General features: G+C 38.4%; 1 protein-coding gene across 1 annotated transcript; it reads left to right on the top strand.

Moving 5' to 3' along the window:
- Nucleotides 1-3395: 3395 nt before the first annotated feature.
- On the top strand, nucleotides 3396-7098 carry LOC149258156 (uncharacterized). The gene is made up of 3 exons (XM_089403754.1): nucleotides 3396-3532; nucleotides 3931-6390; nucleotides 6930-7098. Exons 1-3 carry the CDS (start codon nucleotides 3396-3398, stop codon nucleotides 7096-7098), a joined length of 2766 nt encoding a protein of 921 aa, XP_089259880.1.
- The last annotated feature ends 19448 nt before the right edge of the window (nucleotides 7099-26546 follow it).

Here is a 26546-nt window from a genome sequence, read left to right as displayed (position 1 = left end):
CCATTTGAAATCACCCTCTTTTACTTTTTCCTGCCTAGCCGTTTTTTGCATCAAAAGAAGGAAAATGGAATCTTTATTAATTCATTTCTTACTTGTTTACATAAGGTCCATCCGAGTCGTTGAGCTTGAAGTTGTGAAGCGCTCAGCAGCGTTGATGAAGGACACATCGATGCTGCAACATGCACAGGCGGGTTCAGCCCAATTTAGCTCTTCGTCAGCTGAAGATACCTTGCCCTCTTTAGTTACTCCACCACCTACGGCAACAACTACAACAATTCCATTCACGGCACTCAACCCTTACCGAAAGTATTGGTCTATCCAAGGTAGAGCATCTGCAAAGACATCATTGAAGGCATACAACAATGTGCGAGGCTCAGGAAAAGTTTTCGGATTTGACCTTATCAACCTTGATAAGGAAGAGATCCACCTTTCTGCATTTGCTGAACTGGCCGAATCTCTTTACAATCTAATTCAGGTTGGGCAACTATACATTGTATCAAATGGCACAGTGAGAGAAGCAAATCCAAACTACAACCACCTCAAGAACAAATGGGAGATTTACTTGTCTGCTGCTTCCACTATCAATCCATGTCCTACAGATGATCCAACGTTTCCCTACCAGAGCTTTCACTTCAAGAATATTGCTGAATTAAAAAATGCAACTCCAAATACAAATGTAGATGTCATTGGTGGTGTTACTTCCACGTCGCCTGCATCAACAATTCGACGAAAATATGGAAGTGAGACATTAAGGAAAAAACTCATACTAAAGGACAGGTCGGGTTTTAGCATTGATGTAACATTATGGGGAGACCACTGTGACTATATCAGACAACATCTTTCTGAATTCTACTCTTTCGACAACCCACCAATTCTTGCAATCAAAGGAGGCCGCGTGTCTAAATTTAATGGCACCACAATAGGGACGATACCAACGAGCACTCTCACAATAAATCCACAGGTTGAAGAAACTCAGCAACTACATGCATGGTTCCGTGAAACCGGCTATAGCTCTTCTTCTCCATCTTTGAGTAGAAACTATGGTGTTGCTTCGAAACGTGCCCTGCCACGAAATACGTTTCATGAAATTGCTGGCATGCAGCCCTCTGATAAAGCAATCTGGGTTTCAGTTCTAGCAACAATTACTGCTCTTCATATGGATGACTTCTACTTTCTAGCATGTCCACTAGATTTCAATGGAAAACAATGCATGAAGAAGGTTGTGGAGCATTCTAACAATCTTTGGCATTGTACAAAATGTAACGGTGACTTCCCAGAATGTGACTACCGTTACAAACTCAAAATTGAGCTACATGACCACACCGGGAATCTACAGAACGTCACAGTTTTCAATGATGCAGGGAACGAGCTCATGGGCATCACGGCTAAAGACCTGTTCCTACTTTCTATCGAACCAACTGATCTACAGGAAATTTGTGGCCGGATTTCAGGGCACCGCTTCCAGCTAACACTTTCCATTAAAACAGATTACTTCAACGGTGTTCAACGCTTGCAACCAATACTGATCAATTCAGAGGAAATTCAATATGCCTCTGCATGCAAGGAAGCGCTCACTGACATTCAAGCACTGTCCGCTCCAAAACGACCTATTGTTCGCCGCCTGTGAACTTTTTCTTAAGGCTTCATCTACCACGCCTGTTTGTACATAAACAAACATTTCCACACAACTAATTGTCTCATCTTTGTAAATTACACACCCATGTTATTATGATGAAACCTGTAGTTTTCATTGCAAATACTCTCTTCCAGTCATTCCAACATATGTATGTTTGCCATTTACATTTTACGTAATATAAATATCAACATTTGTAAAGAGTCACTACATATGTGTCTCGTTCGTTCTCTACATGCTACACATTGATCCCTTGCTTGCTAAGCTATTCATTTTATCGCTCAAACATGTCAAACAAATTTTTTTTTAAGAAAAGGGAACGAAATATTTTGAATCTTGTTTCTCTCCTCTCAATGAAAGATACTGAAATAACATATGATTTCATAGCATTCCTAATTGCATGTTTTCCCTTCTACCTAATCTACCTATCTTCACCGATGTTGAACTAAAAAAAATTTAAATCTATGTTCAAAATATAATGTTCCAATTTCACAATGGATGTGCACCCAATAAAATGAGATACCAAACATGCACTACTTGTTTACGAAAACTAACAACTATTACTTGTACTTGTTTAGATATGCCACCAAACAATCAACTTGCGGCCAAAAACAAGCGGCGGCGTATTCTTTATGCACAACAAAAGGATCGAATAAATGCACGACGTCGACTACTTTATGAACAGCACAACAACCCTACTACTTCCTCTACATCCCTTCCCACCTCAAATGCTCTCCCACCTATACAAACCAACCCAGCACACGTTCATCATATCCAATATAACCCTCCCCTTAACGAAGAACACCGTCGCTTTCGAGAAAGGATTGATGGACTTTCTACCTTGCATGTTTGCACAACATGCAAGGAAGCATACCCAGGAATGAAAACAAAGCTCTTCCACAATAGACTCTCTTGTTTTCGTTGTGCATCATCTAAATCTACCAATCGTTTTTCTGAACTAAACAACATGGACCCTGGAGAACAACCCTGTGTCCTTCACCAATTAACCCAAGTTGAAGAAATGCTCATCGCACGTGTCAACCCCATTCTACAAGTCACTCATTCCCATGGTGGTCAATATAAATATAGTGGCCATACAATTAGCTTCCCTCAAGATATCACCAGTATTGCCAAATACTTACCCCGGATGCTCTCTGACTTAGACATCCTCATTGTGAAAAGGCAAAATCCATCTGAAAAGGCTTACGAATTCTACGTTTGCAAATCACGTGTCCTTGCAGCCCTTGAATACAAAATAAAATATGATCCTTACTACCGTGATGTTCAATTGAATTCATCTACAATTTCTACGCTGCCATATCTCCCTACAGACATTTCTTCTCTTCTCCACAGTGTAACCACCTCCTCTTTTGAACCCCATCAAACCACTACTGATACCACTTATAATCCTGATGATGTCATGCTACCTCCATTAGAAATCCAACCCTCTTCTTTCGTTCTAGTCCTCCCAAATTCATGTACCGAGCGTGGCCACATTTGTAACTATTTGCACTCGACCCATTCAAGTTCAACAAGCTCTATCGATTGGCCTCCAATATCTCCAACCGCTATAAATGAATACAACACCATCGGCCTCCTTGCCATGGCATTCCCCACACTCTTCCCTACAGGCATTGCAATGATCATGCAACCAAGACTTACAAAAGTTGAAATGCATGAATATGCTTTGCACTTGCTTCACTACCATGATAACCGCTTTGGCCAACACCCAAGATTCCGCTACTATCTTTATAACATTCTAATGCGCCACCGTAGCCAAGCAACAACCAGTGTCTTCGTGAAGAAGTACATTGAGAACAACTTGCCAACAACGGTATCAGACCTACGCCAGTGTCTTCATGACTCTCCGGATTCAAGATTGCCAGAGCAAATAATGAGGTTTGGGTCAGCTCTACGAGGAACACGGTCTTTCTGGAACAAACGCCGATCTGAGCTGACTGACATGATCACGCAAATAGGAAGCCAAACATTCTTCTTCACTCTCAGTGCAGCTGATACTAAATGGCATGACTTGCACATGATCATGCCCACAAGTGTTCATTCCACTTCAGTCAACCCCTTCCAATGGAAAATCCAAAACATAATTAAAAACCCACATCTAACAACCCAATATATGCATTGTAGATTTACAATTTTCCTGGAAGAAATCCTTCAAAAAGGCCTCCATGCAACCGACTACTGGTGCAGGTATTATGTAATATCCATATCCCTCTACATTAATTTTATACATTGCATATACATGTATTAACTGAATGTACCCTTCATGTTATATTCAGATACGAATGGCAACATAGAGGATCCGCACACATTCATGGCTTCCTTTGGCTACAAAATGCACCAGACATGGACACACTTGATTGGGACAATGCATTAGAAGTTGCTAATGCACAGAAATATTTCGACCACTACGTAACTGCTTGGAATCCACGTCAGGCAGAACATCGAACTATTCCGCTTCACCAGTCAACAATTCATAACCCGTGTCTCCTTGACACAGCATCAATATTCGCATCCAATCAATTTGAAGACTACACAGAGCTTGTCAACTGCGTTCAACGTCATAAAAAGTGTCATGAATCTTCCTGTCTTCGTAAGAAAGACAATGTGCTTAGCTGCCGATATGGAGTACCGTGGGAATTGAAGTCCACTTCTTCACTTTTCATTGATGATAAGGGTCATAAAACCTATGTCCCTGTTCGCAATGATGAAATATTGAATATTCACAACGCCAATCTACTCTCTATTTGGAGAGCAAATGTTGATTGCCAACCAGTCCTTTCTCGCCATGCTGTATTGAAATATATTTCAAAATATGCAACAAAAGCAGAGACAAGATCTGAGAGCTACCGTCAAATGCTATCGCGACTATCACAAAGTGCCCTTCCAGAAGCACCTACTAGTGGTGTCATCCGGAAACTCCTTACAGAAACCATTGCAGATAGAGACATTGGTGCACAAGAAATATGCCATATGTTACAGAATTTACCTCTCTCTCTTTGCAGCCGTACATTCCGTTCTTTGAATGTCAACATGGCTGTTTTCAAACGTGTTTCGCAAGATACTGAAAATCCTGGTTCGACACCAAACTTTATCGTTGCGTATATGAACAGGCCTGCCTCACTAGAAGCACTGCCCCTCCTTGAAGCTGCTCGCTCGTGGTCATATTCTGCCCAGCGGAGAAGAAACCACTGGAAACACATATTCCCCCCAATGATTGTACATGTCTTGCCCCATTACAATCTCATTCCTTCCTCTACTAATCCTTCTTATGCCACCTTCTGTTGGAGTGAATTACTCTTGTATTTCCCCTTCCGAACACTCCCTGATGATATCGGTTCAAATGATGCAGAAATTATTGCACACTGGGAACAAAAAAAGGGTGCATATACACCATGGCATGTCCATCGCGAACCCGAAAACCCACAAAGCCCACCTACTGAAGATCAACCTACCCCACACACCCCCCCTGATTCCATTCAGCTGGATGAATGGCAAATCCTCTCTCAACTACACCCAGGTTACAATATTGCAATTGATGACCTCGACATGATTGGCTACCGCGACTTCGATGTCAACCACAATTGGTCACAAAATATTGTCCCTCCCCCCTTGCAAGAAACTTCCATCAATTTCATTGAATTCAACCGCTCACCCATTCAAAACCAACATCATTCATTTTCCAACCTTCCCCATGAGCATACATTATCCCCTACCCAAAGCATAGCTTTCACCGCTGTTTTTTCACACTTCAAAACCCCTTCGCCAAAATCCCCACGGAAGATCATCGTACAAGGAACAGCTGGCACAGGAAAATCCCATTTGATTAAATTCCTTCACCAAGCATTTGTGGAAAACTCGCCAGCCAACAAAAACCCTTTATTGTTACTTGCACCAACCGGCGTTGCATCTTTCAACATAAATGCCCTCACAATTCATTCTGCCCTTCATATCCCTATCCAGACAATGCATCCTCTCGAAGGCCAGCCACTCCTACACCTGCAAGAGCAATTCCGTCATGTAGAATACATCCTCATTGACGAAATGAGCTTCATTGGTCCAAAAATGCTTTCTCGCATTGACGATCGTCTAAGAGAGGCATTCCCTCTTCATCGGAATACACCATTTGGTAATCGCTCAATTATCCTTGTCGGAGATTTAGGCCAACTCCCACCTGTGAAAGACATTCCTTTATATGCTGGGACATCGCGTGGCACTGCACTTTGGCGCAGCTTCGACATATTCATAACACTTTCAACCATTTTCCGTCAACAAGGAGCTAGCTCGTCCCAGGTTGCTTTCCGGCAAATACTTGCAAATCTTAGGAATGGAATATCTACACTTGAAGATTGGCAACATCTAATGTCAAGAACAAGTTCCTCTCTTACACATGAAGAGAAATGCACATTCGACGAGTCCATGCACCTATTCGCAACAAACAACGCAGTTGTCTTGCATAATAAGAAAATGCTCAAACAATTGAACATCCCAGTAGCACTTTGCTCTACGGAACAACAAAGACAGAAAACTCCTACTACAACAGAAGATGAGCACCTACCTGCAAAGGTGCTCTTATGCAGTGAACAAAAAGTTATGCTCACCAGCAACTTATGGGTACATGCAGGCCTTGTCAATGGCACGCTTGGGAAGGTCATCTCAATATTTTATTCAACTGACTCAAAGCCCCCAGCATTACCATCCTTTGTGGTTGTTGACTTTCAACAATACAGAGGAACACCGTGGGACATTTCACACCCAACATATGTACCCATTCCTCCCATCACAAGGGGTGCACGCCGTCAGATACCACTTCAAATGGCATGGGCTTTAACGATACACAAGTCACAAGGAATGACATTAGACAAAGCAACAGTGGACATCGGCACCAGAGAACGCCAAGGGCTAACATTCACTGCAATTTCAAGAGTGCGGTCACTAGCGGACATACACATCAATCCAACATTCCCATTCTCCCGCATTGCACAAATGCACAAGAATCCATATCTTAAGCGTAGACAGCAAGAGGAATCATTCCTTGCATCAAAATCTATCCAGGATAATACACTTTAGCCAATCATACAACCTGCCTTCCAGAATTACCCACATGGTAAACACCACTCACTACATAACGAAGTTTCACATACATTTCTTGCTATTACATTTAATTTCATATGATTTTATACTCATTTGGAATCGTTTAATTTATTTCGAATATTCAAACAAAATCGTCAAACATATTCATTGTCAGTTACAGTGTTTCCTTTTTGGATGCCAACAGGTATGAATACATGCTACCTACGACAGTTGTACGAGTGTTGCGAAGAAATCCAGCAACAAGAACTTACATTACAAGATATGCAGACAAGGATCCTGCCACAACAATCCATGCCACTTTACCGTTTGCGCCCAGCAATTACGTTGTTAAAGAATATAAGGAAACTACTTAAAATTACAATTCACATCCATGAAAGGGATGCACACAGGCAGATGCGACATCAACTGCAGGAACAACTCGCACAACATGGCACCACAATAAACACTAACTGGTGTTGCCGATGCCATGGCCCATCATGCATATATGATTAGCGGCTCATTCTCAATTACATCTCTACATAATGCTTTTATTGTACATATGCTTACAAGCCAACGAATACTTTCATTGTATATATCTTTACTTATATCTGGCATGTTTAGTTATATCTTAATAGAACTGTTCTCTGTTGTATGAACAAAGAGTATTCAAGTACGTGGTCCACTGCTCTTTGTTTTGGGTTTTATGATTCAACCAACAACTTTTTTTTATAAAGAAACACGTTTCTCACTTTAGATAGGTCGATGTTTACAACAACCTATTAGGGAAATTTTCATTCAGCTCTTTAATTCTTTCTATTAGTGTTGATAGGGTCAAAATCTGCATATTGTTTTTTATCATTTACCCAGTTGATGACTAGCTCTGTCTCTCCCAGTATCTGGATTTGAGCAGTACCTTTCTTAATTGTTAAATTTTCCAGTATCGAAAATGCACTTAACTCTGCCCAGTAGTTGGTACCTTCTGCCAATGCAGCTTTGAAACAGAAACTATGGTTTTCCTTCAGAAATAACACACGTCCAGCACCACAAATCCCTGGAATTTATGGGAATTTTATCTCTCATGCATTTCAGATTCATATTTGCAATTAAAATAGTAGATGAGGATAGTTCTTGACAGTAGAGGTGTTTTCTTTATAATGAACTATTTCTTTTATTCTGGGCTCTTCACATGCTTGGTGATGCATGTTAGAGTGCCAAGTATTGTGAGTTCAGTTATTTTAGTTTCATATTGTCTAGATATGGCTCTTGGGCCTTTACTCCTTGGATTTTAGAAGTGCTATCATTTTCATTTTGGAGGACAGGTTTGTTCAGTTGACATTCTTTACTGTAGATTACAGCTGCTGGCTTATAATGTGGATAAGTTTAGGTCCTGTTCATCTTTTTGAAAGGTAAATGAAATGGTGTCATTGGTTGCCATCTGAAAGTTTTTTATCTCAATTGGATATGTTTCTCGAATGAGTTCTAGAGTTTTACTACGCATTGGTGCTAAATATGTCCTGACATATGTAATATCGTTAGGGTCTAAGATTTGATAAGTCCTACATTGTACAAAAGAGTTCAAGAAGTTGGAAGATATCACAAAACTTTTGTTTCATGAATAGGATAGCAGGAAGTTGCTCATCTAATAATGCACTGCCATAAAATTTAGCAAATACTACTTTGATTAATTCTTCCACTGATTTCTCGGAAGTCATTATTCTGAACTTTTATTTAGATGGATTCTCTCCCACAAAAGTTCAAGATTGTTAGTAAACCCACATGTTAGTATTTGCACCATGTCACACCATGTGATCCTATTCTTAAAGATAGACTTATGGGTTTTGGCCCAAGCATTCCATTTTTGGAAATTCATTAATATTTCCCTTTGATATCTACAATTTAGATTTGTGATTGATGTGGGATCTATGTTGTCATGGGAAATACTATTGAAATCTTCTGAGTTACTAGGACCATAAGGATTTTTTATATTAGATCCAAACTTTGTTTGGCACCATTTTTCCATGCATATTAGAAAGGTTTTACTACTACATCATCCTTTATAGATCTAGGAGGATGATTAATAATAGAAGACTCAAGGAAATCAATATTCAATGTTTTAATGAAAAACGTATTCAAATTATCTACATTGTCTTTCAAATTTTCAAATTGAGATTTCACTAAAGAGGCATTTTCTTTTGCTAGATCAGTAGCAACAATTACTTTCTTGCAATTATTTAAGTTGCTTTATAGAGCATTTTGAGCTGCAAATATCTATGTTTTTCTCTTCCATAAGTAGATTTGGTAAATTTAGGAAATTGAGAATCCATTTCCTTTATTGTATGAGGAGACAAGGATAAGGATCTTTCTCCTTTTAAGATTCTTTGTAGTCTGTGTATTTCTTTTAAAATTAGACCAGAGTTTTCATTAAGCTCATGGAATGACCTTTTTAACTCCTGTGTTCTTTCTTCCATCTCAGTGGATTCTACGTGTCTACCAAATATATATTGTTTCATTTCAAGGATATCTTGTGCCATATCATCAAGATTTTGTGTTAAACAAATATCTTGGTCATTTGACTAATTTTGCAGGCACAAAAGATTTTGAAGCTTAACTGTATTATTTTAATAGCTCAATGGAGACCGCATTCGTAAGTGTTAATCTGAAAGCAGTCATAAGCAGTCATAAGCAGTCATAAGAAATAAACTAAACCTTGATGCCCAAAATCACAATCCTAAAATAATCTGATAGCCAGCACAACCGAACTTCATAAGATAGTATGGCCAAGGTCTACTAAATTTAAGGCATCCACAACACGGTGCATTTTCTGTTCTCTAAATGGTTAAGCAGGTAGTTGAGATGAATTGTTTTTCCATTGAATGCAGTATACCCCAGAACAGAAACTTTGTACAGAAACTACATGATTTCTCACAGCTGTCATTTTCTGCAATCCAGTACATGGTCCACTGCTCTGTGCTTTTTGTTGGTTAAATGATCTGTGTTTTGCAATACGAGAGAGCAGGTTGGGCTCTAGAGCCCAAATGGCAAGATTCCTTCTACATTAAACAACAAAAACATGTCAGCATTTTACCCTTCCATCACATTCACAAACTTGAGTTTTATATCATTTGGATGTTCAGCTTTCGAAGATGCTCCAGACACTCACAATGGGTTGCACACTGCTATTACTCTGTTTTCTAAAACTCTCAATTGCTTAGAAATTTGCAGATATGGACATAAATCCAATTCCAATATCAATTTACCATGTCCAATAATCTCAAGATTACAAATGATAAGAAGCCATCAAATGCATCTCTTCTGAATTTTCACGACAAAAATATGCATACCATTCAAAAGCCTCTCCATTTCCTCGAATTCTCCATTATAAACTGTCAATAGTTAATTAAAAGGTCAATACTGAGAGTCCACTTGAACAAAATAAGAATTAAGTGACAGAGTTAGCATGTGGTGTCAAAATCAATTCATAACTTTACACAGACTTACAAGCAGAATAGCTCCTGTTCATCACTTTACACAGATTACAACAAGCATTGCTTCAAACGCACCAAATGCCCAATCTCTCAGCTATACAACAGATTATAAATCTATAAAGAATTTAGTTTTACTCCACCCCAATAAGGTGTGGAATGTTATATGCACAAGCCAGTACAACTGTTTATAGTTCATCACTTGAGTTAATTGCTCAACGCCATGATTAGTGTGAAATGGATGTTATTGTTAAGATGCTATGCTGAAAGAGCTCACTTTCTTTGGTGTTGCAACCACAAGTGGAGCTCCTGGAGAATTTGTAATAGCAAATTTGTCATGCATAAATTTGCTATCCACACTGGATTCATCTTTTGGAACAATCTTGTAGCAATAGCAGCTTTTTAGCCCATTCTGGCCCTTGTAACACACATGTCGCTGTTTTTTACTTGCCGGAAGTTCCAGATGACAGAAAATTTACCAACAGTGGCAACTAGATGGCACTCCTGCCTTCCACTCTCAGTAACCTGCAGTGATGAAGAGAATAGATGTCAGAAATTAGTACACTTGAAGAGCTAATAAAGGTTATATTGCAGGCCAACGGTCCTGTAAGGTTCAATTGCTACATGTTATGAAGTTGAAGTCATTTTTTGTGTACCTTATCCCTTCATAGACAATTGCTAACTTTTAATACATTATTATTTGTTTATAGTGGTGATATTCAAGAAGCATATGGCCAAATTTTTGTGTATCTGTAAGGCCATGTTTGGAATTTGTGTTTGGGAGAATCGAATGAAGTGGAAGTTAGAGACATAGAAACTTTGTACAGAAAATAAATGATTTCTCACAGCTGTCATCTTCTGCATTCTCTGATTATCGCTACTTATACTCAACATTCAATGGTTATGGTCAGCTGTTTGATGTGGAGTAGTCTTTTCATGACGGTACAGCTCCAACACTTCCAGTGTCGAAATTGGTTGGCGATATTTCTCTTTTGAAAGGATATACGCAGATTACATAATTGATCTTAGTTAATTCGAATCTATATTATCTGGATTCGTAAGCCCAAATACAAGACCTAATTGCTTTTACGGTAATTTGAATCTACAATTCCTGGAGTAGTATTTGGCGGTTCTGAGGTTATCTCTGTTTGCAATTTCATGACTAAGCGTTACTGCTGTCTACAGATACTTGTATGGTGTGATGTTAATAATTATTGCAGACAAGTTGGTTATACTACCAATTGCATTCCTTATTTCACAAGATTTCCCAAAATACTTTGAAAAATATAATACATGAATTTAAAATCGGTTTCAAAATTTTAATAACGTTAATGTTTTAGTTGTAGTGTCAACTAGTAAAATAAGTGATTTGTTTTAATATTTGCAAATCACAAATTTCTTCACTTTTCATTTACCATGTACAACGTTGTAATTTACTTTTTACTTAAAAAAAAAGCATGTTGCCAATAATCTTAGTAAGTATGAACGCGTTCTACACTTACTATATTGATATGAATGGTTTGGTTTTGGTTTTGTTCTTTTAATATCAAATGTACTGGTACAGGATGGTCAACGTGGTTATTGCCTTCGTCACTACTCAACTTTATATATGCCTGACTATCTATAGAACTCTCTTCCTTTTACTAATCCTATCGGCCTCTCTTTGTACCTTTTGGGACAATTGCTAGTAAATATACATGTATATAAAAAATAAGGCATGTACAATTTTCGTTGTTCATGTGTACATAAATCCACTACGTTTATGTTTATTTTCCTAATCATATAATGTCCTCTATATCGAGATGTATAATTAATTATTTATAAAACATGTCTTTCTAGTGACATAAATCTTTTTATGTAATAACATTTCTTAGATTTAAAGTCCATAGGTTGGAATAACAGTCATAATATGGCTTTTGTATCCAATTTACTACATTATATACTTTTCTTCTTGAGAACATAATTTATGGTCGGTCCTGTTATTTCTTTCCATAAACTATTTTCATGTATGTTCAATGAAAATGTACAAAGAATATAATCTTTTAATTCCCACGCAAAATTGACAAGTTATTCTTTTCATTTTCCTTCATAAAATTAATCTAAGTATGGAACAAAATACTCTTTCTCTTTACGTAATAAAATAGAGTCAAAATATATTGACTTGAAAGTCTTTCTTTTGGGAAACTAATAATTAAGTACTTGGCTCCTCCCAATCTTGACACAACTTTTGCTTGTCCCCTCAAGCAACTAGGGCAACAATCCCTCTGTAAAATTTTATGCTTTTCTTTAGTTTCTTTAGTTCCCTTCTATTAGGAAAATTATGAGACAAAATCTAGAAAATTCAGAGATTTTTATCCATCTACCACTTTTAGGTGGTTATTGGTTGCCTCCACCTCATCAACAAGTGGCAAGTGGTTAACTACTCATTTATGAGCTCTTGTTTCCCACTTTTGGAAACAACCTTCTATATTATAGGGAATATTAAATTGACCAATATATAATTTCATAATTAAATCTAATCACCCAAATTAGATGCTTAGGACTTTCCGATGGATAATTAATTTCTAAAAAAATAATTGCAGCGTTTTCCTCTTTCAACCATCTACACTTCAATCATTAATTTCCAAGTTCTTTTCTTATATTCATAAAATAAAACATAATGCAACTTTTAAGCAACAATTATACATCAATTATTATCAGTAAACCACTGATAATTAAGTATATATTTGTAACTTAAATGTAGCATATTGAGTCCAAATTTAAACATATATACATATAATCACCAAAAGGCTTTCAAGCTTAGGGATATAACATCCTCCCCGCTTAAATTTGACATTGTCTCGGTGTCCCAATCAATACTTTCTTATGAAAATCATTTCAAAATTTAAACCATAGAAGGATATGCTTCTTTGAAGGCATCCTCCAATTCCCAAGTTGCTTCTTCTCGAGTGAGATGTTTCCATTGAACTTTTAATTGCACCACTTCTCTATTCCAAAGGGTAACCACTCTCCCTTTTAGAAATACGAAGTGGTTATGCTAGGAACTGTAACACCCTCCTCCCACATTTACCCAAGTTAACTAGTCCGTTGGGGCAAACATGTGATGTAACAACCCTGGTTAAAAACTCATGTAAAAATATAAAAGGCCACTGTGATGGGACACGTATTCCAAGTTGAATGGTGGGCAGGACATCCTAGTGGGTGTTCATTTGGTTGTTTATGGCTAAGGAAATTGGCAAAGGCAATGGTTAAGGATTTAGAAAGGCATGAGACATTTATTGGCATTTAATGAAAATAATGGAAATTAGGAGAAAAGGAAGGTGAAAGGTCACAGGTTGCATGTGAGGAGGAAATTGAAGGAAAATAATGGAAAATGAAGAAAATAGAGGCCTCATTAATAAAAAGGCTTCTGAGGATCAGTGGGCAAGACTTGATCAGTTCAGTTCTAGAGCTCTCTCATTATTCTCTCTCTCTCTCATACTCTTGGATACCTAGAGTTTTCTTGGAGCACTCTTGAAGGGTGTGGCATACTTGGAGTTTTGGAGCAAGAAGGCAAAGGAAGAGTAGGAAAGCGCAAGAGGGCATTGGTATTAGCAGCTACAGTGGGTTTTGCTTGCATGTATCGAGTTTCATGTATGTTTTCCTCACTAGTTCTGGCATGCATGGCATATCCATGTGGATTGTCGGTTGTGATCTATCATTGGCATGGAGGTTTTCCTAGATGACAGTGTATTGCCTATCCTTGCCATTTCCTGGATAGCCATGGATATTGTGGGTTTATTTCCTTGTTTTGTTTTGGTTGGTTCTCATGTTTCGTTAGCTTGGTTTGATTTCCTGGAAGCCTTGGTTAGACAAACATTCTGGAAGCCCTGTAATGACTTGGGTTGATTTATTAGTCCCATAGCCTTGGTTGGACAAACACTTTGAAAACCCTGTAACAGCTTGGGTTGAGTTACTAGTCCTGGAAGCCTTGGTTGGACAAATGCTCTGGAAGCCCTTAGTGGGTTGAGTTACTAGTCCTAGAAGCTCTGGTTGGACAAGCACTCTAGAAGCCTAATAAAAGTTGTGGGTTGAGTTACTAGTCTTGGAAGTCTTGGTTGGACAAACCCTCTGGAGCCCAACGACAACCGTGGGTTGAGTTACTAGTCATGGGAGCCAGGTTGGAACAAATGCTCTAGAAGGCTTGGATGCTCTGGAAGGCTTGGATGGAGACAGATCTGATGTTGGTTTTGTGATGTCTGATTGTGAGGTGGAATCATTGTTTGATGGGTTGACGTGGATGCCTCTAGAAGACCTAGATGAGTTTTGATTGATGTGTTCTATGAGATCCCACATTCATGCTTGGAATATGGCATGGGGGTGAATGGCTGAAGAGAGATTTGGCTCAGCCATTCTATGGTCGGGTGGAACGTGGAAGTGCCATCCCGGGTTTGGATTTTGCGTCATTAATGAAAGGTTATTTCTCCTTTTATCTCTATGAGCATTATGATGGATTATATGTGGTTTATATGGTTGCAATTTCATTGGAATTTCTCTCCCTATTATGTTGGTTATTTACATGTTTTATGACAACAGCCATGAGTGGCTCTCTTCATGTTCTTACTTGTTATTTAATGATCAATGTATCTATGACCTAATGGATGAAATGACAGATAATGTGATAAGGAGACAATGCTTCATAGCAATTCTTAGATAAGTATGAGATCCCTACACTTAATTCTGTTGTTTACAACTGTAGGTTATATGTCGATAGTATGTTTGACGAAATGCCTATCATGGCTAGTAGGGGTCCAGTTAAGGTCTTGAACAAGTATTTCCTTTAGTACTGTCATTTCCATGTTAATTTACTGATATGAAGAGATGGTTCAATTCTAGGTAGTGACCTGAGCTCTGGACCTGAAAAGTGTCTCAAATCCCGAAGTCGTTGGCATAGCACTGATAGTTATGGTCCACAGTCGCTGGCAGGCATGCCTATGAGAGCGAATTTGGGTTTCTAGTCTCTCCCTTTCCCATAGCACGAGAGAAACTATGGCCCAAGAGACCTAAAACAATAGTGGGACCCAGGGACATGTTGTCTGAGTGGCTGATTTGTCCTCTGAGTGTTCTGTTGATGATGTTGGATGTTTGTATGGTGTGTTTTCGTTGGTTCTACTTCCTTAATGTGCCTTAGGAGGTCTAATCATATCATAGTGGCCTCTCGTCGCATGTTTACCCCTGTTGGCTGGTTATTTGGGTAGATGTGGGAGGAGGGTGTTACAGAGTGGTATCAAAGCGTGGTTGCGCTCTCCTTGGGCTATGTGTTGATCATGCTTTCATGTTGGTTGCATATGTGTTGCTTATGCATGTAGTCCATGTTCTTGTTGCATTTGCATGGTGTTGATCATGGTTGTAGTGATGTCTCCATGTGAAGGTTGAAGGTGTTGTCGTGGAGTATGTCTTCCTGCATGTATGGTTGATTATGCAGTTGTCATGCATGTATGGTCTTGGTTATAGTTATGCATGAATAGTAGGTCAAACATGCCTTGTGAAGTCATGGTATGCAATTTAGGTCATCATGATGCTATTGGTTGTTATGATGCTAATGTGTTGGCTGAGATAGAGCATGAGATGCAGATCATCATAATGAGGTTGCAACATTAGACTTTGGGGTAAGAGCAGATCGTCATACAGGTATTGTATGTTTGGCATGCATTTATGTAAGTTAAGTATGTTTATATGCATTATGTTTATATACATTAGGTTTATGTACATGTCTTTTGATGTTATGGTTACATTCATGATAGATGTTAGTTGATTAGTGTAGTTATATGCACATGTGTCAGATAGTCAAGAATGATAGTAATATGTGGTTGTAAGCATTGCTATTGTTGGTTAGGTTAGATAACTTGATGATTATGTTATATGATATGTTATTGATGAGTATGTTATAGGTTAACTTGTTGTTTTTATATGACAGTTAGCTTGATGATTTGGTTTTATGTTGTTAATGAGCATGATATATATCTTATTGTTGTTATATGCTATTAACTTGATGATTAGGGTTATTTCATTGAAATCTTGATGTTGTAATTTGGATTGGTCATATGTGTGATGGTTATGTTCATTGAATTGAAGATCTTGATGTTATATGTATTGTGTTAACCTGGTTTGACCTATGCAGATGGTTATGGTTGTGATATTTAGGTATGAGTCGACATATTTGTGACATGGTGTCGTACTAATCTATATTGATCATACATGTGTGATTTTTATGCATGAACGACAAATGCTTATGAGCTTATGACGTGGACATGTTATTTAGTTAGTTACTGCTATGGAAATCATGATTTATGATTGAGTTGATATGTTGTGAAGTTGTATCGTGATAACCTAGCTTTATTGTGTAGACAAGATAGCCTCCCCTAATATACACTAAGGTATGATTTTTCTTATGTCGTGTATTTGGTGCTTGGTTGTTTGATTATGACGTTTATTTGGTGTTTGAGTGTTTGGTGCCTATTTGATTTATTTAACATGGTATGTTTGCAAGTTGGTTGAAGGTTTGATGAATTGCATGATATGAGCATGAATCTATATGATTGCATGAAGAAATGATCTTGCTTTAAGATGGTTTTACTAACACATATGTGTTGAGACAGTTGAGATGTACTTAAGTGTAGTAGGTGATAGTTGTAGACTTATGACATGTCTAATGACTATGAGTTGACTATGGATTATGACATGATTATTAGTCTTGGTAAATGTTAATTGATAGATATGATTGTCTTGATATTTGGAACATGTGGTTGACATTTGTGAACAGTTACAACGTAACATGATTGGTATTGGCGTGACGAGGTAACAATTGATTTTTTTATATAACTAACAGTTGGATGATGTGATAGAGCATAATAAGAATTGGTTGCAGCAAGGTAAAGGTAAAATAGAAGGAATTGAGCAAGAATTCCTTTGGCTATGTTTGGAAACCCTAATTCCAAACGAATGAGTGCGTTGTATAAAAGGAGTGTTCTTAACCTTGATTTTGTTTGACATTATGTGGATATGTGCTATAGTCATGAATATGTACTTGACAGGTATATTAGCCAGTCTCTAGTTGTAGGTGGACTTGTTAAGGGAATTGGAGTCCCTTGAGAGATGGCGTGGATGTGTTCAGTTAAAAGCAACGTGCTTGGTACAACAAGCTAAGGTAACTGATGTATTGCTATGATTATTTATGCACTGACAGTTATGTGTTTTATGGCAGTATGATGCAAGGGATTGCATGGCAAAAGAGGTTGCCATGAAATCTTGAAGAAGGCTCGAGTTGAGCTTTCCTTGGGAACCATGGGGATTGAGTCATGGTGTTTATTGCTAGTCTTGTGCTTTTGGTCTTTTGGTGCTTTTTTGTGCTTGGTTGCGGTTTTGTTTATGTCTGGTGCAAGGCCTTGTCACTTTGTTGTGGTGTCATATTTTTATTGACTTTCATGGTTTTCTTCTTAGTTGTCTCTTGTCTTGCATTATATGTTTTGAGTCTGGGGAATGGTTGGGAAAGAGGAAAGTTGATGGAGCTTGGGGAGAGATCTGTGGTACTCGACAGGTGATGTAAGGCTTGGATGAATCTCAATGCATGAGTAAGCGCAACGGAAGGTAATCCTATGACATCCAATTGGACTGGTTGGGTCCATTGTGGTAAATGGACAATGACAGAACAATCATAGGAAAGGTAATCAAGAAACGTTAAAGTAAATGGATCTGAGGTGTCAGATGCCTTGGCTATGTTGGGACTGTTGTTCTCAATATTGCACACATGTTGCATGAATAAAGTTCTTTTAACCTTGACCTTATAGTATCTAGCAATTTTGTTGTGATCATGATTATGTTGACGTTTATATATGTATACATGTAGTCGTGTATGTATGTCATGTCTGACAGGGTGATCACGAATCATGATTATTTTATGCTAATGTTTATATGTACATATGTGTGTATGTATGACATTGATTGACGAGATCATTATTATTTTATGATGTATGCATGTGTACATGTGTCTATGTCATCGTCTGATAGGGTCATAAGGAATTGTTCTTGTGGAGGAATGATTGCTTACGTAGGCAAATAACATGAAGAGGTTCCTGGTTTTACGAGGAATCAATTGGGAAGAGTAGTCATGAAAAATATATGAGGTCAGTATCATGTGGTTATGAGTTGATATTATGTGATTATATTATGTCTATGTTATGGACAAGTTATAGTAAGGGATACATTAGCGAAATGAAAGCAGTGTGGTCTACAACATGCTAGGAAAAGCATGGATAAGATGCTAGAAGCAAGGTTGCTTGGTGGAGGTAGTGTGGTTTCAGATGTGTCGTATTAATGTTGTGCGCATGTCATACATGTCGCATCTGTGATGATTGTGCATATACAATATTGTGCATATGTAGTGTGTGTACATGTTATTTATGTAATATTATGCACTGGGTGTTAGTACAGATATTGTTGTATGAATGTTGCATATTCAGTGTTGCATATACATGGTGCTATGTACATGCTGGATATACGGTGTTATGTACATATTGTACTATGTGCATGATGAATATGCAGTGTTGTATGCATATGGTGCTCTGCACGTGATGGATATGCAATGTTGTGTACATATGATGCTATGTACATGTTGGATATGCAGTGTTATGTACATGTGGTATTGCGTGCATGTTGTATAAGTGATGTTACGTGCATGTGGTGTTGTGTATATGTTGTACAAGTGGCGCTATGTGTAGGTGGTGCTGTGTACATGTCATGCATGTGGCATTGTGTACATGTGGTGTCGCGTACATGTCGTGCATGTGGTACTATGTACATGTGGTATTGTGTACACATTATACAAGTGGCATGTTGTGCATATGGCGTCATGTACATGTGATGTTGTGCAGGTGGTGCGATGTATAGGTGGTACTATGTACATGTTGTACCTATGGTATTGGTGCACGTGTGGTACTGTGTGCGTGTCATACATGTTGTGTTAAGGGCATGTGGTACTAGGTATGTGCATTGTGTAGGTGCATGTATTGAGTGGTGTTGTACATCGGGTATATACGTATTTGTGTAATGTTGTACATCAGGTGTAGGTGCATGTATTGTGTTGTACACCAGATGTAGTCGTATGTATTGTGTTGTGTTGTACACTAGGTGTAGGTGTATGTGTTGTATGTCAGGTATAGGTGCATGCGTTGCATGGTGTTGTATGGCATGTGTGGTTGTATGTGTGTGATGCACACTATGCGTATGTGCACTTGGTGGAGGAGAAGGCACTAGGTGTTTGCTGGGTGTGGCAACCGATCCGGTGTGTGTACAAAAGAACAAAGGCAGAAGTAAGGATCGATGAAGGATAAGTATCGGTATTGTATTTCAGTTTTACTATGCATATGATTTATGATTCTGGTCTATGATGATTACATGTGATCTATGATTTTGGTTTATGATGGTTACATGTGATTTATGATTTTGATCTATGATGGTTATGTTTTGAGCTAACCTGATGTGATGTTTTTATACATGATGCTAGTTTGACTTGTCGTGACAGGAAGTAAACATGATTGCAAGTGTACCTTATTGACGAGCTACCAATGAGGTATGATTTGAAGTTATTTCAATTTATTTTGAATCTAATGGAATTTATGTGCTTGGTACAAGAAGCACAAAAATGACTGGTTGGGTGGTTAAAATCAACTGCAAGAATTAGTAGCACCATTGAAAAGAATTGGAATATGCAACAGTATGTTGGTAAAGTACTTCAAGAACAGGGCCATTGTGGGACACTAGTACCCAATTGTGTTCATTGATTTCCATGAGCATGCTATGACCGATATGATGGTTTTGAGGGAAGTATATGCCTTGATTTTTGTATATTTCGATGCGAGGAAGCCTTACCAAGGGATGGATTGCCTGGGATGGGCATGCCAGTGGAACTTGGAAGGTGAGTGACTACACAGAAGGGATGACCGGATCCCCGAGGGACTGTGTAGCAGAGAAGGGAAGGTCACAAATGGATTTGTTTTGGTCATGAACATTTCCAGATGGAATCATATGCACATTGGGAGTGCGCCTTGGAACAATGAGCCGATAATTCATGTTCACTGAGAGGAAAAGTGGCACATGATTGTAGCGCTGGACATTGGATGCAGATTTGACTTTACAGTGGATTCTGGACTTGCTGGGAAGGAGGTGAATCCTGGTATTACTTTGAGGGTGGAGGCATGAGCCTCTAGATTCCCTTGTTGTGGATGCAGACATCATATATTTTTTTTGTTGGTTTAGCAAATGTGCATATGTGTGTATTATTGTAAATGTTATATTGAGCTGGATTTATAAAGCTCCATAAATAGTATGGTTATCGGCTAGTTGAAGCAAATGTGTATGTGTATATGTCGTTATTGTAAATACAATAATGGGTTGTGTTATAAAGCTCCAGAAAACGATATGTTTGTCATGTTTTAGGAGATGGTCATTGTAAATACTACAACGTGCTATGTTATAAAGCTCCATGGGTCGTATGTTTTGTTTTCAACAATCTTTTCGTTATAGGTGTCATTGAAGACTGAGGACGGTGTTCCCTAAGGGGGAGGGTTCTATAGCATCCCTGGTTAAAAACTCATGTAAAAATATAAAAGGCCATAGTGATGGGACACATATTCCAATTTGAATGGTGGGAAGGACATCCTTGTGGGTATTCAATTGGTTGTTTATGGCTAAGGAAATTGGCAAAGGCAATGGCTAAGGATTTAGAAAGGCGCGAGGCATTTTATTTATGAAAATAATGGAAATTAGGAGAAAAGGAAGGTGAAAGGTCACAGGTTGCATGTGAGGAGGAAATTGAAGGAAAATAATGGAAAATGAAGAAAATAGAGGCCTCATTAATAAAAAGGATTCTAAGGATCAGTGGGAAAGACTTGATCAGTTCAGTTTTAGAGCTCTCACATTATTCTCTCTCTCTCATACTCTTGGATACTTAGAGTTTTCTTGGAGCACTCTTGAAGGGTGTGGCATACTTGGAGTTTTGGAGCAAGAAGGCAAAGGAAGAGTAGGAAAGCGCAAGAGGTCATTGGTATCAACAACTACAATGGGTTTTGCTTGCATGTATCGAGTTGCATGTATTCTTGCCTCACTAGTTCTGATATGCATGGCATATGCATGTGGATTGTTGGTTGTGATATGTCATTGGCATGGAGGATTGCCTGGATTGTCATTGGATTGCCTAGCCTTGTCATTTCCTGGATAGCCATGGAGATTGTGGGTTTATTTCCTTGTTTTGTTTTGGTTGGTTCTCATGTTTCCTTAGCTTGGGTTGAGTTATAAGTTCTTGGAAGCATTGGTTGGACAAACACTCTAGTATCCCTATAACAGCTTAGGTTAAGTTATTAGTCCCATAGCCTTTGTTAGACAAATGCTCTGGAAGCCCTGTAACAGCTTGGGTTGAGTTACTAGTCTTGGAAGCCTTCGTTGGACAAATGCTCTGGAAGCCCTTGGTGGGTTGAGTTACTAGTCCTAGAAGCCCTGGTTGGGAAAACGCTTTGGAAGCCTGGTAAAAGCTATGGGTTGAGTTACTAGTCCTGGAATCCTTGGTTGGACGAACACTCTTAAGCCTAGCAACAGTCGTGGGTTGAGTTACTAGTCCTAGGAGCCGGGTTGGAACAAATGCTCTGGAAGCCCTGGAAGGCTTGGATGGAGACCGATCTGATGTTGGCTTTGTGATGTCTGAACGTGAGGTGGAATCATTGTTTGATGGGTTGAGGTGGATGGCCTCTGGAATCCCTGGATGAGTTTTGATTGATGTGTTCTATGAGATCCCACATTCATGCTTGGAATATGGCATGGGGGTGAATGGCTAAAGAGAGATTTGGCTCATCCATTCTACAGTTGGTTGGAATGTGGAAGTCCCATCTCGGGTTTGGATTTTACATCATTAATGAAAGGTTATTTCTCCTTGCATATCTATGAGAATTATGATGGATTATATGTGGTTTATATGGTCGTGATTTCATTGGAATTGTTGTCCCTATTATGTTGGTTATTTACATGTTTTATGATAGCAGCCATGAGTGGCTCTCATCATGTTCTTACTTGTTATTGAATGATCAATGTATCTATGACCTAATGGATGAAATGGTAGCTAATTTGATAAGGAGGCAGTGCTTCATAGCAATTCTCAGATAAGTATGAGATCCCTACACTTAATTTTGTTGTTTACACCTGTAGGTTACATGTCGATGATATGTTTGACGAAATGCCTATCATGGCTAATAGGGGTCCAATCAAGGTCTTGAACAAGTATTTTCTTTAATACTGACATTGCCATGTTAATTTACTTATCTGAAGAGATAGTTCAATTCTGGGCAGTGACCTGGGTTATGGGCCTGAAAAAGTGGCTCAAATCCTAGAGTTGTTGGCATAGCACTGAAAATTCTAGTCCACAGTCATTGGCAGGCAGGTCTGTGAGAGCGACTTTAGGTTTCTAGTCGCTCCCTTACCCATAGCATGAGAGCAACTATGGCCTAAGAGACCTAAGACAATAGTGGGACCTAGGGACAGGCTGTCTGAGTGGCTGACTTGTCCTTTGAGGGTTCTGTTGATGATGTTGGATGTTTGTATGGTGTGTTTCCATTGGTTCCACTTCCTTAATGTGACTTATGAGGTTGAAGCATATCATAGTGGCCTCTCGTCACATGTTTACCCTGGCTGGTTGGTTGCTTAGGTAGATGTGGGAGGAGGGTATTACATGTGACGAGAGGATACTATGATGTGATTAAACTCCCTATGTACAGTTAAGGAAGTGGAACTGACAAAACAAAACCATTCCAACCTTCCAGACATGCTACAAAACCCCTAAGATCCAACCAACCTTTCCAAGTGATCAACCCCTAAGACAACTTGACATTTCATTGACTTGGACCCCCAACCGCTCCCATGACAAAGCATGCATGTGACTGATGCCTTCCAGTCACTCCCACAACAAGGGCATGCCAGTGACTATGGACTTTTTCAGCCAGTTCTAAGCCAACGACCCCAAATTTTGTGCCACTTTTTCAGGGCCAGGACTCAGGCCACTTCCCCGAACTTCATGAAACCTTCAGAAATTATAAATAACATTGAAACAAAGTTTCTAATGCAAACACCTATCAATGACTTGATTGGAACCCTACTATCCATGACATGCATTTCATCAAACATGTCACAAATATGCAATCTACAAGTCATAACACAGATCTGAGCATAGGGGTATCATACTTATATGAGATTTATAAGGGAGCAATGATTCCTTATCACAATAGTTGCATTATCATCTATTAGCTCATACATTCACCGTTCATTCATTTTCAAATCAAAACATGATGAGATCATACATCCAGTATGTCATAAAATATACTCATAACCAGCATATAACCAACAAAAATAACAAGGATATAACAACCATAAAAACCACATAAGAACAAGTATATTTACCCATCAAATACAAGAGGAAAGATGCTCTTATTAACATATGCAAAATGCAACTAGTTCTGGGACTTCCACACGCCACCTTACCATAGATTGGATGAACCAAGTATTTCTTTCAGCTAATCACCCTCATGCCATATTCCAAGCATGAATGTGGGATCTCATGTAACAACTCAAGAAAAACCAAACCAGGGCTTCCAGAGGCCAAACCACCTCAACCCTCAACAAGCGATTCCACCTCATGGTCATACATCACTAAGCATCACCATATTGGTCTCTACCCAAGTTGTCCAGGGCTCTATATCATTTGTTCCAACCAGGGCTTCCAGGACTAGTAACTCAACCCACAGTTGCTATCGGGCTTCCAGAGCATTTGTCCAACCAAGGCTTCCAGGACTAGTAACTCAACCCAAGTTGCTACAGGGCTTCAGAAGTGTTTGTCCAACCAAGGCTCCCAGGAAATAATAACTTAACCCATAGCCATAAGGAACATGAAAACCAACTAGAAAACAAAAGGAAAGACACCCACAACACCATGGCTATCCAAGAAATGGAAAGGCTAGGAAAATACACTATCAATCTAATCATTCGCCCATGCCAATGATAGATCATAACCAAGAAACCACATGCATATGCCATGCATGCCAAAACTAACACAAAAATCATACATGCAACTCGGTACCTGCAAGTAAAAGCCACTGTAGTTGCTAATCTTGATGTCCTCTTGCGCTTTCCTGCTCTTTCTTTGCCTTCTTGCTCCAAAATCCCAAGTCTGCCACACTCCTCCAAGGGTGCTCCAAGAAAACTCCAAGTGTCCAAGAGTATGAGAGAGAGAGAGAGAGAAGAATAAACAACTCCAAGCTAAAACTAGAAACAAAAGCTGTAAATTGATCCTTAGAAGCCTTTTTATTAATGAAACCTCTATTTTCTTCAATTTTCCATTATTTTCCTTCATTTTCCTCCTCATATGCAACTTGTGACCTTTCACCTTGATTTTCTCCTAATTTCCATTATTTTCATAAATAAACTGTTAATTAATGCCACTTTGCCTTTCCAAATCCTTTGGCATTGCCTTTACCAATTTCCATAGTCATTAATTAATCACAAGTGATCTCCGTCACTATGTTTTTTCCAAACATTCAGCTTGGAATATGTGTCCCATGACCATGGTTATTATTTTTGCCTTTATTAACTTTATTACATGGATTTTTGACCAAGGTTGTTACATGAACTCTCCCTCTAGTTCCACCCGTACAACATGGCAATCTATTACATGAGAAGGAATATGTATATATTTCTTTAATAATGAAACATGAAACACATTATGAACCTTAATGTTGGTTGGCAAGGCTCGTTGGTAAGCAATAGGCCCAATTCTAGCTAGCACTTCAAAGGGTCCACAATATCTAGGAGACAATTTAGCACAACTGCCAAGCCTAAGTGTACTTTTCTTAGGTTTGACTTTTAGGTATACATGATCTCCCACATTGAATTCTTTCTATTTCCTTTCTAAATTTGCATAACTCTTCTGATGATCTTGAGTTGTTTTCAAATTCTGTTTGATTTGTTTGACTATCATTCCATCTCTCTTAGCATATCAGGACCTAGTATCAATCTATATCTATGGTGATCCCAACTCAATGGCACCTTACATCTTCTCCCATACATAACTTCAAATGGACTCATTTTCAAAGAAGTATGATATCCATTGTTGTAGGCAAATTCAACTAGATGTAGGTAGTCTTCCCATTTGGTTTGTTTGTCTTTCACATACATCCTTAACATATCCTCCAATATTTGATTGGTCCTTTCTGTTTGACCATTAGTTTGAGGATGATAGGATGTGCTAAAGTTTAACTTGGTTCCCATGTTTTCAAATAATCCCTTCCAGAATTTGGAAGTAAACTTAGCATCTATATATGAAATTACAACCTTAGGCACCCCATGAAGTCTGAAAATTTTCCTCATAAAGATTTCTACAATATGTATAGCCTTAAAGGTGGATTTGATAGGAATAAAGTGTGTTGCCTTACTGAGTTTGTCAACCAAAACCATGATATCATCATGTTGTTTTATGCATCTTGTTAGCCTAGTAATAAAATCCATTGAAATAGTCTCCCATTTCCATTAAGGAATGGACAATGGTTATAATAAACCAGCATGATGTTGATGAGATGCCTTAACTTGTTGGCATTCAAGACACCTTGCCACATACTCATTTGTTTCATTTTTCATGTTTGGCCAATAAAAATCTTTGTTAAATGTTGTAATTAGCTTTTTATAACTAGGGTGACCAACTATTGGGATTTTATGCAGTTCATATAATACCAAAATGTTCAAATTTACCTCATTTGGTATGTAAATTCTGCCTCTAAATAGCAACAATTCTTGGTTGTTAATTGAGAAATCAACTTATTTTTCTCCCAATTTTTTAGTTTTATGCAATTTTTCTTTAATTTTCACATATTATGGATCTGAATTTACAGTTGTTTTGATTTTTCCAACTAAGTTTGTTGACCAACTAATTGTTGTTGTGTTGCTGATTTGATGAAGTTTTATGCTTAGTGCATCAATTATCGTGTTTTCTTTCTCTTTGATGTGCGAAATTTCAAAGTCATACTCACTTCTAAATGCTAACCATCTTGCTTGCATAGCATTTAGATTAGGTTGATCAAATAGATACTTAAGGCTCACATTATCTGTCCTTAGCTGAAATTTCTTCCCTATCAAATAATTTCTCCACATTTTAAATGCATGAATTATTACTGCTAATTCTAGATCATGTGCAGCATAATTCTTTTCATGCTCTTTTACTTTTATGGATTCATAGCAAATTACATGGCTATCTTGCATTAAAACTCCTTCCAGTC

Source organism: Pinus tabuliformis, chromosome 6 (assembly GCF_031772625.1).
Source record: "Pinus tabuliformis cultivar Carrire ecotype Pingquan chromosome 6, CPIR1, whole genome shotgun sequence".
NCBI classification, from domain to species: domain Eukaryota; kingdom Viridiplantae; phylum Streptophyta; class Pinopsida; order Pinales; family Pinaceae; genus Pinus; species Pinus tabuliformis.
Note: the sequence above shows the minus strand (reverse complement) of the source record. Positions and strands in the feature narration are given on the sequence as shown.

Excerpts from the sequence above, each read along its gene's own strand:
- LOC149258156 (XM_089403754.1), top strand. The coding sequence starts at position 3,396 with ATGCGCCACCGTAGCCAAGCAACAACCAGTGTCTTCGTGAAGAAGTAC. Across the intron at positions 3,533-3,930 it reads TTGCCAGAGCAAATAATGAG|ATACGAATGGCAACATAGAG; the intron begins GTTTGGGTCAGC and ends TGTTATATTCAG. Across the intron at positions 6,391-6,929 it reads CAACAATACAGAGGAACACC|GTATGAATACATGCTACCTA; the intron begins GTGGGACATTTC and ends GGATGCCAACAG.